At 43.7% G+C, this 12,303-nt stretch overlaps 1 protein-coding gene across 1 annotated transcript in view; it reads left to right on the top strand.

Moving 5' to 3' along the window:
* Window positions 1–12,303, top strand: part of UTP20 (UTP20, small subunit processome component) — a 102,807-nt gene that overhangs the window by 48,315 nt on the left and 42,189 nt on the right. Inside the window, exons 28-31 of the mRNA XM_019514992.1 lie at window positions 3,773–3,916; window positions 6,479–6,558; window positions 7,770–7,996; window positions 10,187–10,331. Coding sequence (XP_019370537.1) covers window positions 3,773–3,916; window positions 6,479–6,558; window positions 7,770–7,996; window positions 10,187–10,331 — 596 coding nt within the window. The remainder of the gene's footprint in view (window positions 1–3,772; window positions 3,917–6,478; window positions 6,559–7,769; window positions 7,997–10,186; window positions 10,332–12,303) is intronic.

The following is a 12,303-nucleotide window of genomic DNA, read 5'->3' as shown; positions in this document are numbered from 1 at the left end:
CAAAGAAACATAGAGAAAAGTATCTATTTTCGCTACAGAACTGGGTTGTAAAAAAATGCATTTAGGGATGATACGTCCATAGCCGAGAAGCTAAATTAATTCTTTGCATCAGTATTTACTGCAGAAGATTGTGAGGAAGATTCCCATGCCAGTTCAATCCTTTCTAGTAGGTGGGTCTGAAGAGTTGGACCACACTGAAGTAACAGCAGAGGAAGTTTTGGAATAAATCAATAAACTGAATGCTAACAAGTCACCAGGACCAGATGGCATTTGCCCTAGAGTTCTGAAGGAACTCAAAGGTGAAATTACAGAATTGCTGGTGATAATATGCATTAACGGACCACTACAAATGGACTCTGTGCCAGAGGGCTAGCGGGTTGATAACATAACACCCATCTTCAGAAAGGGCTCCAGAGGTAATCCTGGAAACAGACCAATTAGTCTCACTTCCATCACTGGCAAGTGTAGAAATTGTAATAAAGAATAAAAATCAGCAGTCACATGGGCAAACATGTTCTGCTGGGGAAGAATCAACATGGTTTTTGTAAAGGGAAACCCTAGCTCACCAATTTGCTGAGTTTTGAGTGCATCAGCAAGCATGTGGTCAAGGGCAATCCTGTTGACATAATGTATTTGGACTTTCAAAAAGCATGTGACAAGGCCCCTCACCAAAGGCTTTTAAGAAAACTACATTGCCATGGGCTAGAAGGGAAGGTTCATTTGTGGACTGAGAGCTGTTTAAAAAATAGGAAGCAAAGGGTAAGGCTAAATAGTCACTCTTCAGGATAGAGGGAATTCAGAAGTGGGGTCCTGCAGGAATCTGTGCTGGGCCCTATTTTGTTCAACCTTTTCATCAATGACTTGGAAGTGGGGGTGCACAGTGAAATCTTCAGGTTTGCAGATAATACCAAATTATTTTGGGTAATCAGGTCCTAAGAGAGGAGCTTCAGAAAGACCTCATCAAGTTAAGTGAGTGGGCAGAAAAATGGCAGATGAATGTCAGTGTTGACAAGTGCAAGGATAATGCACCTGGGGAAAAATAACCTCAACTATATGTGCACAATGCTGCATTCCAAATTAGCTGTTATGACTCAGGAAAGAGACCTTGGAGTCACTGTAGATAGTTTAAAAACATCAGCTCAGTGTGCAGTGGCAACCAAAAAGGCCAGTAAAATGTTGGGCAGCATTAAGAATAGAATTGCAACAAGATGGAGAATATCATCATGCCGTTATATAAATCTGTGATGTGCCCACATTTGAATACTGTGTGCAGTTCTGGTTTCTGCATCTCAAAAAGTATCTAGTAGAGTTAGAAAAGGTACAGAGAAGGGCAACCAAAATGATCAAAGGCCTAAAGCAGTTGCCATACCAGGAAAGACTAAAAAAAGGCTATGCCTCTTCAGTTTGGAAAGGGGAAGGCTGAGGGAAGATATGATAGAAGTCTATAATATGAAGGGTATGGGACTGAACAGGGAACTGATGTTCACTAAGTCCCAGAATGCTACAATGAGGGGGAACCACTGATATTACTAGATGACAGGTTTAAAACTAAGCAACTTTTTAATCCAGCACATAGTTAGCTTGTGGAATTAATTGCCACAGGCAGTTAATTGGCAGAGGTGGATAGAATAGTCAGGTTAAAAAATAGACTGGATAAATTCATGGAAGATGGATCTGTTAATGTTAATGAACAGAATAGTTGGAGATGTTTCCTCTAGCAGCTGTAACCTAATAAATGGTGGGTGCTGGGGAGGGTATCAAGTTAGGGGATAGCAGGAAATGCACATCTCTAGAATGATCTATCTCCCTGTATAGCTACCACTTCTGCCACTGTTGGAGACTAAGATACTGAGCTAGGTGGACCATTGGGCTGACCCAGTATGGCACTTCTTTATGTACTCTGTACCCTTTTTTAGTTCTTTCTTTTTGAGGTGATGGGACCAAAATGGCACATAATATTCAAGGTGTGAAAGCACCATAAATTTATAAAGGGGCATAATGATACTTTGTTTTGTTTACAGTTTCCTGCATTATAATTCCTAATGTTTTATTTGCCTGTTGGTGGATGTGGCAAAGTGGGCATCCCCACTAGCCACAGCTAGCCCCCCACCTGCCTCTGGGCATGCTGCCCACCTGTCTCACCCACCACACCTTGGAAAATAAGTTGATAAATAAAGGCGGGAGGCTGCCCATTACTGAACCCCCATATTTGGGGGTATCCGCAGCTCTGTACCTCCCCTACACCATGGCCCAAGTCTCACAGATGGCATCCAGATGTTCCCGTGCCCCTAGCCTACAGCCGGAGCGTGCTTAGGCCATGCCGTCAGGCCTCAGTCACACACACATTCATACTGCCCACCTCTCACCCAGGCCTCACTCACTCCACCCTCTCTCACAAGGTCTCTTTCTCACATCAACAACTGATGCTGCCTTGCTCCCTCTTGGAGCAGGCACCCTTTGGCCATAGGCTTAGCTAGTTCCTTCCTTGAGTGGCAGATGTACTGTCTGTTGGGCCTCTCTTGCAACCCTCACTGGGGTAGTGGCCAGCCAATTACCTGACTGGGTCTAAGTATACTCAGGCCCCTTTCAGGGTAACACTCAGGGTCTGTACGTGTACGGGGCCCTCAGCCCTCTAGTTCTCCCCCTCCACTCAGGGCTCCACACCACCCCCTCCACTCAGGTGGGCTCAGGTGGCCATAGCTGTGCCCAGCCCCCCCTACTTCCAGTGTCACCTGACCCACCCAGAGGTGGGAGCTGGGGTTAAGGCTCCCTGACCCACCTTTTACCATGGTCGTAACCGGCCTGGCATTTCCTGGGGGCTCCCATGACACTGAGAGCCCTACCAGGCCACTCACACCCAGCAGGGTACAGTTTTAGGTCATGCCCAGGACCAGGAGCCTCCAAACCATCCCCTACAGCTCCTTGCTTACCTCTAGATGACATCTGCAGCCAGGTGATGTTGTTGCCTGGCCTGCCAGCAGCAAAATGCCTTGTTTATATGGGCAGCCTTGAATCCAAAATGGCTGCCCTCATCAGGCACCTGCCGGCTGCTGTCTTCTGGCCCTTTAAAGTGGCAGGCACCTACAGTGCCCTGCCCACAGTGGACACTGGACTGATGTTTTTAATAAACTGTCCACCATGACTTGAAAAGCATTTTCCTACATGGTAACAGCTAATGTAGAAGCCGTTATAGTATATGCGTAGTTTGGGTTATTTTTTCCTCTCTGCATTAACTTTGCACTAACCAGCATTGAATTCAGTCTGCCCTCTTGTAGCCCATTTGCTCAATTTTGTAAGATGCTTCTGTAACTCTTTGTGGTCTGTTTTTGTTTCTACCACTCTGAATAATTTCATGTCATCTGCAAACTTGGCTGCCTTGCTATTCACCCCCTGTCCAGATCATTTATGAATATATTAAACAGCACCAACCCCAGCACAGATGCTCAGGGGACCCCATGATGTAGGGTGTTTTTTTCCATTCTGCAAGGAAAGCTACATGTTAATAGATAGTTGTGTCCCTGTGTAATCCCAATTAAGCATAATGACCCAGTGGTGGATTGGGCCTTTAGTCAGAAAACTGAAATTGTAGAAGGTAAAGGGGTCTCTGTTGTAAGTAATTTACAGTCAAAAATCATATAATGTTTCAGGCAAGAATCTTTCTTGCAACTGACATAGTATAGTATTTCATTTCAGAGTAATTAACCATTTCTGCTATGTTATAAGGAGATTGCAGTAACAATGAGGTGTTTTTGTCTTTACTTTTTTTCCCCAGATCCAACTAAGGTTTATCAACCCATTAAAAAATTTAAGGCGTCTTGGGATCAAACTCGTAGCTGCGTTTTTTTCTGATTTTGAGACCTACAGCTTTAGCTCAGAAGAGACTGATGCAGTTTTTCATGCAGTTATCTGGCCCCAGGTAACATTGAGCAAAATCACTTTATTCTCGGTGTGTTTTGTGTAATGCGTGTGGTTCAGAAATGGACAGATCTTATTTATTTGCATTGTTGTGTGTGTGAAGGGCCAGCCTGGGGCTTAATAACAGGACCAAGTACCTTATTAATGTTGCAGCTTCTTTGTGTTCAAGCTTCAACCTAAAGTACTGACAGATTAATTTGGCTAAAGTTAAAACTGTATTTCTGTTATCAAAGACCAGAGGTGCAGACTATTTACTCTGACATTTCACGAGAAACAAGAGAGTTTGTTAAATGCATAATCTGTCTGATGTAAAATGTCTGAGTACTTTGACTTGGAAAGTATCTAAATAACATAAAATACAATGTTGATAGAATAACTGTTCCTGTTCTGTGGTCTGTCTTGACTTAAAATCTGTATCTCTTAAGCCATTTCCTCTTTCATGTTGCTTATTTATTCCTTCCTTGTTTCTTTCTTCTCTCAACAATGGTACATTAGATGCAGCCAAATGGCTGATAAACTAGCTATATGCAAATGCAAGTTTGTGCACCTCAACTGGTTGAGGCAGCAAAAGTTTTCCATTACTGTCTGTCCTCTCAGACTATCAGCCATCTGTTTTAATGCCCAGCACCAGTTCAGCCTGTTCAACAAAGGATTAAGTATGTGTTTGAGTCCCACAGACATCAAAGTGTATGTTTAAAGCTCAATGTGTCAGCAAGTAAATTGGAGGTTTGATGGTAGCACAGAGCATTGTATTTGGAAAGCACAGGGGAGATAATTTCTGTAAATAACACTTCCTGGTTTAAAGAATTTTGCTGATCTCCTGCATGACCTAATGTATTGAAGTGAACAGCACTTTCTCACTGGAGCCATATTATTTTGTCATAATCCAGTAGCTCCCTCTAGAGGGAATGTGTGTCATTGAGCAGCACGAAAATCCTTTTTTTTTTTTGTCAGAAGAATCCATTGATTTTTTTGTGCATCACTTAAACACGTTTAATAAGTTTATGCCTGAAATTGGGGTTTTATGATATTCACTGCTATGAAATCTGCTGTGAAATCTGCATTAGTAGCCAGCGTAGCAGAATAACCATAGGACTGGGTTAGCAATTCCTTTTTATTTAAGATTTGGGAAGACACTTGGTTTCAAGGACCAAAAGCAAACCTTCCATTTTTTTTTTAACATCTCCAAGTTTTCTAGGACCTTGATTGTAGTGGCCAATTCCTATTGTTGCCTCCCTTTCAATTATGCATTAACACCAAGTTGAATGGGATTATGGACACTCTGGAGGGCAGGGCTGTGATCCAGAATGACCTGGATAGGCTGGAGAAATGGTCCACAGTCAATCAGATGAGATTCAACAAGGACAAGTGCAAGGTCCTGCACTTGGGATGGAGTAACTGCATGCACAAATACAGACTGGAGAATCACTGGTTTGGTTGTAGTACTGTAGAGAAAGACCTGGGGGTGATGGTGGACCATGAACTGAATATGAGCCAACAGTGTGTTCTTCTTGCAAAAAAGCCAAAGCATCCTGGATTGTGTTAACAGATCAGTCACTTACAAATCAAGGGAAGTGTTTCTTCTGCTCTGTTCAGCACTGGTGAGGCCTTATCTGGAGTACTGTGTCCCGTTTTGAGTTCCACACTTCAAGAAAGATGTGGACAAGTTGGAAGGAGTCCAGCACAGGGCAACAAAAACGATTAGGGCCTAGAAGAAAAGACTTGAGAAAAAGCTAAAAGAACTAGGGTTACTGGTTAAGCCTGGAGAAGAAAAGAGTGAGGGGGGATTTGATAAACGTTTTCAAATACCTTAAGGGTAATTAGAAAGAGGACGGTGATGGGCTTTTCTCTGTGGGTGTATGGGACAGGACTAGGAGCAATGGACTCAAACTGCAGCAGGGGAAATTAAAGCCAGAGATTAGGAGGAACTTTCTGACTACAAGAGTGGGCAGGCATTGAATAGTCTACCTAGAGAGGCTGTGTATTTTCCATGCACGGAAGCCTTCAAAGCAGGTTAGACGGACACTGGATTGTGGTGGTTTAGTCAGGGATTAGCCTATCTTAAACAGGGGGTTGCACTTAATGATCTTGTGAGGTCCCTTCCAGTCCTGCTTTCCTGTAATCCGAATTTCCAGTTCAGACTAGTCCATTCTAACCCCTAATCTTAGCATTGTGAGATTAAACCAAAAAACATGGTAGACACCCCACTACTGCTGCTCAAGAGCATCATATAAATGACTGAGAACTTCATACTTGTGCTGACATAGATGAAATGCGTGCCAACAGGAATGCAAATTTGAGTTATATTGTCTAATACTGTATGGTAGGTAGGGAGAGTGCAAAAAAGACTCCCTGATAGCAATCAAAAACGGTAGATGGTAAAATCATAGCATCCAGTTTTTACAGTAAAACCAGATGTTTTACTTTTAGTAGATACCAAGCATATAGCAGAGGTTCAATGAGTTTGTTAAAAAACATTCACAGGGAGCTCTTTTATTATGATAAATGGGATATCCCAGTATATGTGGTCATACTGTTTTGTTTGTGATTTATCCTCTTTTAGATCAGCAGGCTTGCTTCTGAGAGCCAGTATTCTCCCACTCTGCTGCTCAAACTCATTCATATCTGGAGCAAGAATCCCAGGTAAATGTCCTCAAGATTAACCTGTTGTGTCTTTTAACACACCACAAAGTTGGTCATATTATTCTTCCTTGCAAGCTCAGAGAAACGGTTTGTTTTTCAGGATGAGATGACTGTAAAGAGTAGTGTTTTTGTTAACATGACGAGTGTAATGTTATGCTTGGTTTCCAGTTGTTTCCAGTACTTTATATAGAATTATTAAAAAGGGGAGGGAGTGTAGAATATGAAATACATCAGTACCCAAGTTTCAGCTACTCTTATTTAAACTGCAGACTTCACTTTTCGGTAGCATTTTCTGGAAAGTAGGTAGAAACCTGGACCTCAATTCTGGAAATACGTAATATGCTGCACTTTAAACATGCATTAAATGTTTGCAGGGCTGTGAGTTTTAGGTCTGTTTTTTCTCCAAGGAATGAACAGATTCTAGAATAACCATATTGTCAAGCACAGTCTCCTCCCCCTTCTCCCAGACTGCTGGGTAACATTTCTAATAACAATCCCAATGTAACTCCAGAGTGTTCTGCCTTATGAAAAATTTCCCCTCGCAGTAGGAAAAATTATCAGTGATGCAAGTCTGTAGACCAAATCTTGTTTTCTGAGCAGGGAGGGAGGACCCTAGTGGAAGGTAACTGTGTCATAGCTAAACCACTTTCAAATACAAATTGTGTATCTTTATACTTCACAAGCCTTTTGGTTTTATCTTTATACTTCACAAGCCTTTTGGTTTGTTGAAGTTTTGTGGTGGTTGCTGAAGACCCTTTATTTAATGTTTATTTTTAGAATAATATGCATGAATTGGCCACAGTGGAGGTATATGCTAAAACCATATTGAAAGCGTAAATCAGATCAGAAAGTTATTCTTCAGGCATTAAGTGAGAAATGTTGTCCCTATTGTCTTTAGTGATTTTTAACTCTCCTACCTATGGTCTCTTTGTTTCTGCCACCAAAGGAACAAATAACAACTGTTACTTGTAAATTTCCTGTGCTGTCATCTGAGGTCTTACCTCAAGATGTACCATTATCACAAATATGAAACTTTTTTTCTATAAGAATAGAGTCAGGCCATTAGAAAGTAATGTTTTTGATTAGTTGCCAGCAGGCTGTAGAAAGGACATCACTGTTTTCATAAGTGACTTTGTAGAAAAGGTATGTGTAAAAGCTTAGGTTTTGTTTAATTAACTTTCGAATTTTTCTTTTTGGTATCTGTCATGCAGGTACTTCCCTTTGCTGGCCAAGCAGAGACCAGGACACCCAGAATGTGATATACTGTCAAATGTCTTTGCCCTGCTCTCAGCCAAGAGCCTGTCTGAGTCCACAGCCAATGTTGTGATGGATGTGACTGACAACCTCCTCAACAGCCCAGAGTTTGAACCCACAGAGTTGCTTCCTAGTTTGACTGTGAACGACTGTGTTTTCAGAGACACTGATGAAATGACAGAAGGTATGAATGAATTGTAGAAAGAATGATGAGGGAGCTAAACAGACCCATGAGCAGATGTTCCAGATTGCAAGAGTATATTATTCTCAGTGTTTGGCAGGGATGCCTTCTGGTAGTAAAAATCTCCTCGTGGAGTTTTGTCTTGCCTTAGCATAGTCTTTAATTATAATTATTCCTTGGCAGACACGTTCCATAGCTCTGTGCCAGTCTCCGACATCCAGAAAGTTTTGTTTTCTGTCTAGGGCAGGGGCAGGCAACGTTTTTTGGCCAGAGTGCCAAAAAACACCACAATGCCTACCTTGGAAGATGCCACAGTGCTGGCATGCCACAAAAACAAAATGAGGACGGGGGTATATGGCAGGATGCCCTGCTTGTGTCCTGTGCCCCCCAGCCCTGCTGCCCCTTGCCCCCCATCCAAAGCCCCTGCCCCCCACCCTGGGTTCTGTGGCTGTCAGCAGCTGCCCTGGCTCTGGGTAGCTGCTGGAGCCTGAGCTGATCCCAGCAGGGCTTGCAGTGTCCCAGCTGCCTGCTGGGAGCAGCCCGGGCTGCTGGCTGGCAGCAGCTCCCCAGAACCGGGGCCAGCTGCAGCCGGGAGGCTCCAAACAGCTGTGCCGGGCTCCAGAGCACCAGCATCAGCTCTGTACCGGTGCATGCAGGCACGCGCCTCGGAGCAGGCAGTGGGGGAGGGGACTGAGGCAATGCAACCCCGGTCTCTCCCCCACTCCCGGCACAGAGCTGGTAACTGAGCTCTGGAGCCCGGCGCAGCTGTTTGTAGCCAGCCTGGACTCTGGGCAGCTGCAGCAAGCAGCAGGCAGGCTGCAAACAGCTGCACTGGGCTCCACAGCTCCAGCATCAGCTCCGTGCTGGCGGCAACTATGTGCGCCCCTCGGGGCAGACAGCAGGGCAGTGCCTCGGGCCCCTCCCACTGTCTGCTCCAAGGCACACATCTACATGCTGGTACAGAGCTGATGCCGGGGCTCCAAAGCCCAGCGCAGCTGTTTGCAGCTTCCCGGCTGCAGCTCCCCGACTCCGGGTAGCTGCTGTCATCTGGGAGCCCAGGCTGTCCCAGCAGGCAGCTGGGATGCTGCAAGCCCTGTTGGAAGCAGCCTGGGCTCCGTTGCTGGCAGCAGCTACCCAGAGCCGGGGCTGGCCATGGCGTGTGGAGCAAAATGGCCTCACATGCCATGCTCAGCACACGTGCTGGGAGTTGCTGACCCCTGGTCTAGGGAGAGAGGTGGAAGAATGTTTATTGTAAAGGGTTGTTATAATGTCTGAACAACCCCAATATAAGTTATAACCCAAAAACAGTGTTGGTGACTGCCAGTGAGCCTCCAGGCAAAGCACTTTGTACAAACTTAGCCTTTTTAGAAAATAAATAAATAAATGCACCCAGCACATACTAATTATAATGAATTTTAATTGAGTTCACTGGTAATAATAAATTATGCAAGTGGTTTTATGCTCTGCCTGTGGTAACAAGCAGACATAATCATGCAGTGCATTTCATATTACTGAGCTGCTTTTCTTCTGTTGTTCTTAAAGCCATTACAACAGGAGTGTTGTGGCCGTGGTGTTCTAGGGAATATTCCTCAAGTCACGTGAAAAAGGGAATTCTGCCCAAAAGCTTGTCTAACATCTCTCCCAGCTATGCAGTTAGTCTAGAACTAAAAAACATTGCTTATTCCAAAAGAAGGTAGGTATCATTATGCCCTTGTTATAGGCAGGGAAACGGGAGCTTGCGTGGAGAACTGATATGTCCAAGGTCAAATAAAGTCAGGCAGACCCAGGAATAGAATCTACATCTCCAGACTTCCCAGTCCTGTGCTTAGCCTTGCACCGCACTGCTGTCCCTCAGGAGCATGCTGCTGCACTGGTGACTTGATACTGTTTGGCACCCTTTAGTAATTCCAAGTGTAGCAGACTTGTCAGTAAGATAATACAAAGGGGAGCTCTTTCTTTTCCTTGAGTTTTTTTTTGCTATAGCTCACAGCTCAACCAGTCATTAAGCTCCTGTTCCCTGCTTTTCATTCCCTTTACTCAGAATTGAAAAGAATCTCAGTGCTTCTCCAAGTCAGGCTTCCTTTTATCTGGTGTCTGCCTATTTTCAAAGGATCATCTCAAACTAACCTAGGGCTCTTGCATGACTTGCTGTTCAGAAGGGTGCATTGTTACCTGTTGTTGTATCTATTACAGAGTCGCCAAGCCTGGGTGTCCGGTTAATTCTACCTCATGTTCCTGTCATCCTTCAGTATCTCAGCAAAACTATGTTAAATGTGGAGAAGGTGAAAAAGAAAAAGTTTAGAGCCCAAGTGAGCAAAGAGCTCAACATTCTTTCCAAGTAAGTGATTCTTCATGGTACAAAAGAGCAACTGTTTACAGAAACTGATCTCTCATAATGGACTACAAATGAATAACATTGTCGCAATCATTTTTAATTCAAAGCAGTGCAAAACATGTGGAGCGTTACTCTGCATTGTTCAGTTTTTAAAGCATTACTGTTCAATTCCTGTCACTGCTGATTGAATTTAAAAGCTTCCTTAAATTAAATTGGCTTTAGATGTTAATGCTACAAGTAATTGAGTCTATGCCCATAGGGGCTGTAAAAATGGTTGTGATGGGGTAACAGTGATAACTGTGATCTTGAAGTGAGCTGAGTAGCTGGTAGGGGTGTACAAAGTGGGCTGTATTCGATTCGGATTTGGCCTGATTCGGGGGACAGTGATTTGATTCGTTGATTCGGATCACTGTCCGAATTTGATTTGGACGAATCTGAAGATTCTATTCTGATTCGGAGAATTAGCGATTTGGTCATAGACGCAACTTTAAATGTTTTTTCTACATACCTTGAGGTACCAGGCATGGCTTGTGACCGCTGCGATGCTGGGGCAGATGGAGTGTCCCACAGTAGAGTGGGGGGATCCCCTTAGTGCTCAGTGCCAGACCCAGAAGTGGACCAGGAGTACTTCTGGTCCATTTCCAGGTCTGCTGCTGAGCATGCGGGGGACCGTCCCTGCATCCCCCCTGGCTTGGAAATCAGTCAAGGGGGGACCCCGGGTACCTCGCCAGACACAGGAGGCACTAGTCGCCAAGTGTGGGGGGCGGGTGGGGGAAGTGCTTCTGGTCCACTTCCAGGTCCACTTCCACCACTGAGCACACTGGGGACCCCCCCACCATGCTCCCAAGAGACACTCCATCCACCTCACCATCTCAGGGTTCACGAGCTGCCTGGTACCTTGAGGTATATAGAAAAAACATATAAAGCTGTGTCTAAGTCCGAATCATCATATCTCTCTCAATCAATTTAAAGGGTTCCAATTCAATTCAGAGAGATTAAAGGGTCTTCTTATTCAGTTCAGATTCAGAGATTCAGCCGCCAAATCAGCCTGAATCTCTCCTAAATTGAATCAGAGACTGAAGCTTTGCACAGCCCTAGTAGCTGGAATACATGAACATGGGAAAGCTTGTACCTCTCTTTCTGTGTAACTCTCAGTATTGCTAATCTGAATATTGGAATCTCCCCGAAGAGAAAAATAATCAGTGCTGTAAATATTCATGCTGTATTTGAAGAAAAAGAGAGAAAAAAGAACATCTGGAAAGGTAGAGTCCTCATGCACTTAACTGCAGCATCCAAGGCCTTTACTTCCAAGATCAGAAGATAAGGATTGTGTTCAGGGAGTAGAGATGCCAACTAGGACTTTGAGTTTCTTACTTTTCACCAGTTTGTTTTTAAATGTCATGTTTCCTTAAACTCTTAAATGAGAAAAATGTAACAGAGTTTGTAAAACATATGCTAGATGTATCCAGGGAAATCACTGAATAATCCACTTTTGATTGCTAGATTGATTGTTACAGAGCTCTGTGTTTACGAGCACTATTCTGTGTGTATACATGTATATGCACAGACTAGTGCTTATTGTGTTTATGTATAAATCAAAATGAGAAGCAAAAATCTTTGTGGTAAATGGTTTAATGTATCTACTTTATTAAGAAGAAAAACAGCTTTTAATGAAAATATGAAGGACTATTATGTAGGCAAGAGCCACATTATTTCCTCCTCTGTTTGATTTCAGCTCCCTATCCGACTGAAAGCAGAATTTGGCCCTCAATGGCTAACTGGGTTTCAGTTTTGGAAATAACACGTAAAAATAACAACTCTGAATTTGTTTACTGGAATATATTTAAAAAAATAAGTTTTTGCAGGCTGAATTCCCTCCCACAATTTAAAATAAACATGAAAGGCCTCTCAGTAGATCAGCCCTTCTGCATACAGAGCCCCATTGAAGTCAGTGGAAACTGTGAGCACAGGGACT

The sequence above is a fragment of the Gavialis gangeticus genome, unplaced genomic scaffold, assembly GCF_001723915.1.
Source record: "Gavialis gangeticus isolate Ggan-Ray unplaced genomic scaffold, GavGan_comp1, whole genome shotgun sequence".
In the NCBI taxonomy this organism is placed as follows: domain Eukaryota; kingdom Metazoa; phylum Chordata; order Crocodylia; family Gavialidae; genus Gavialis; species Gavialis gangeticus.
Note: the sequence above shows the minus strand (reverse complement) of the source record. Positions and strands in the feature narration are given on the sequence as shown.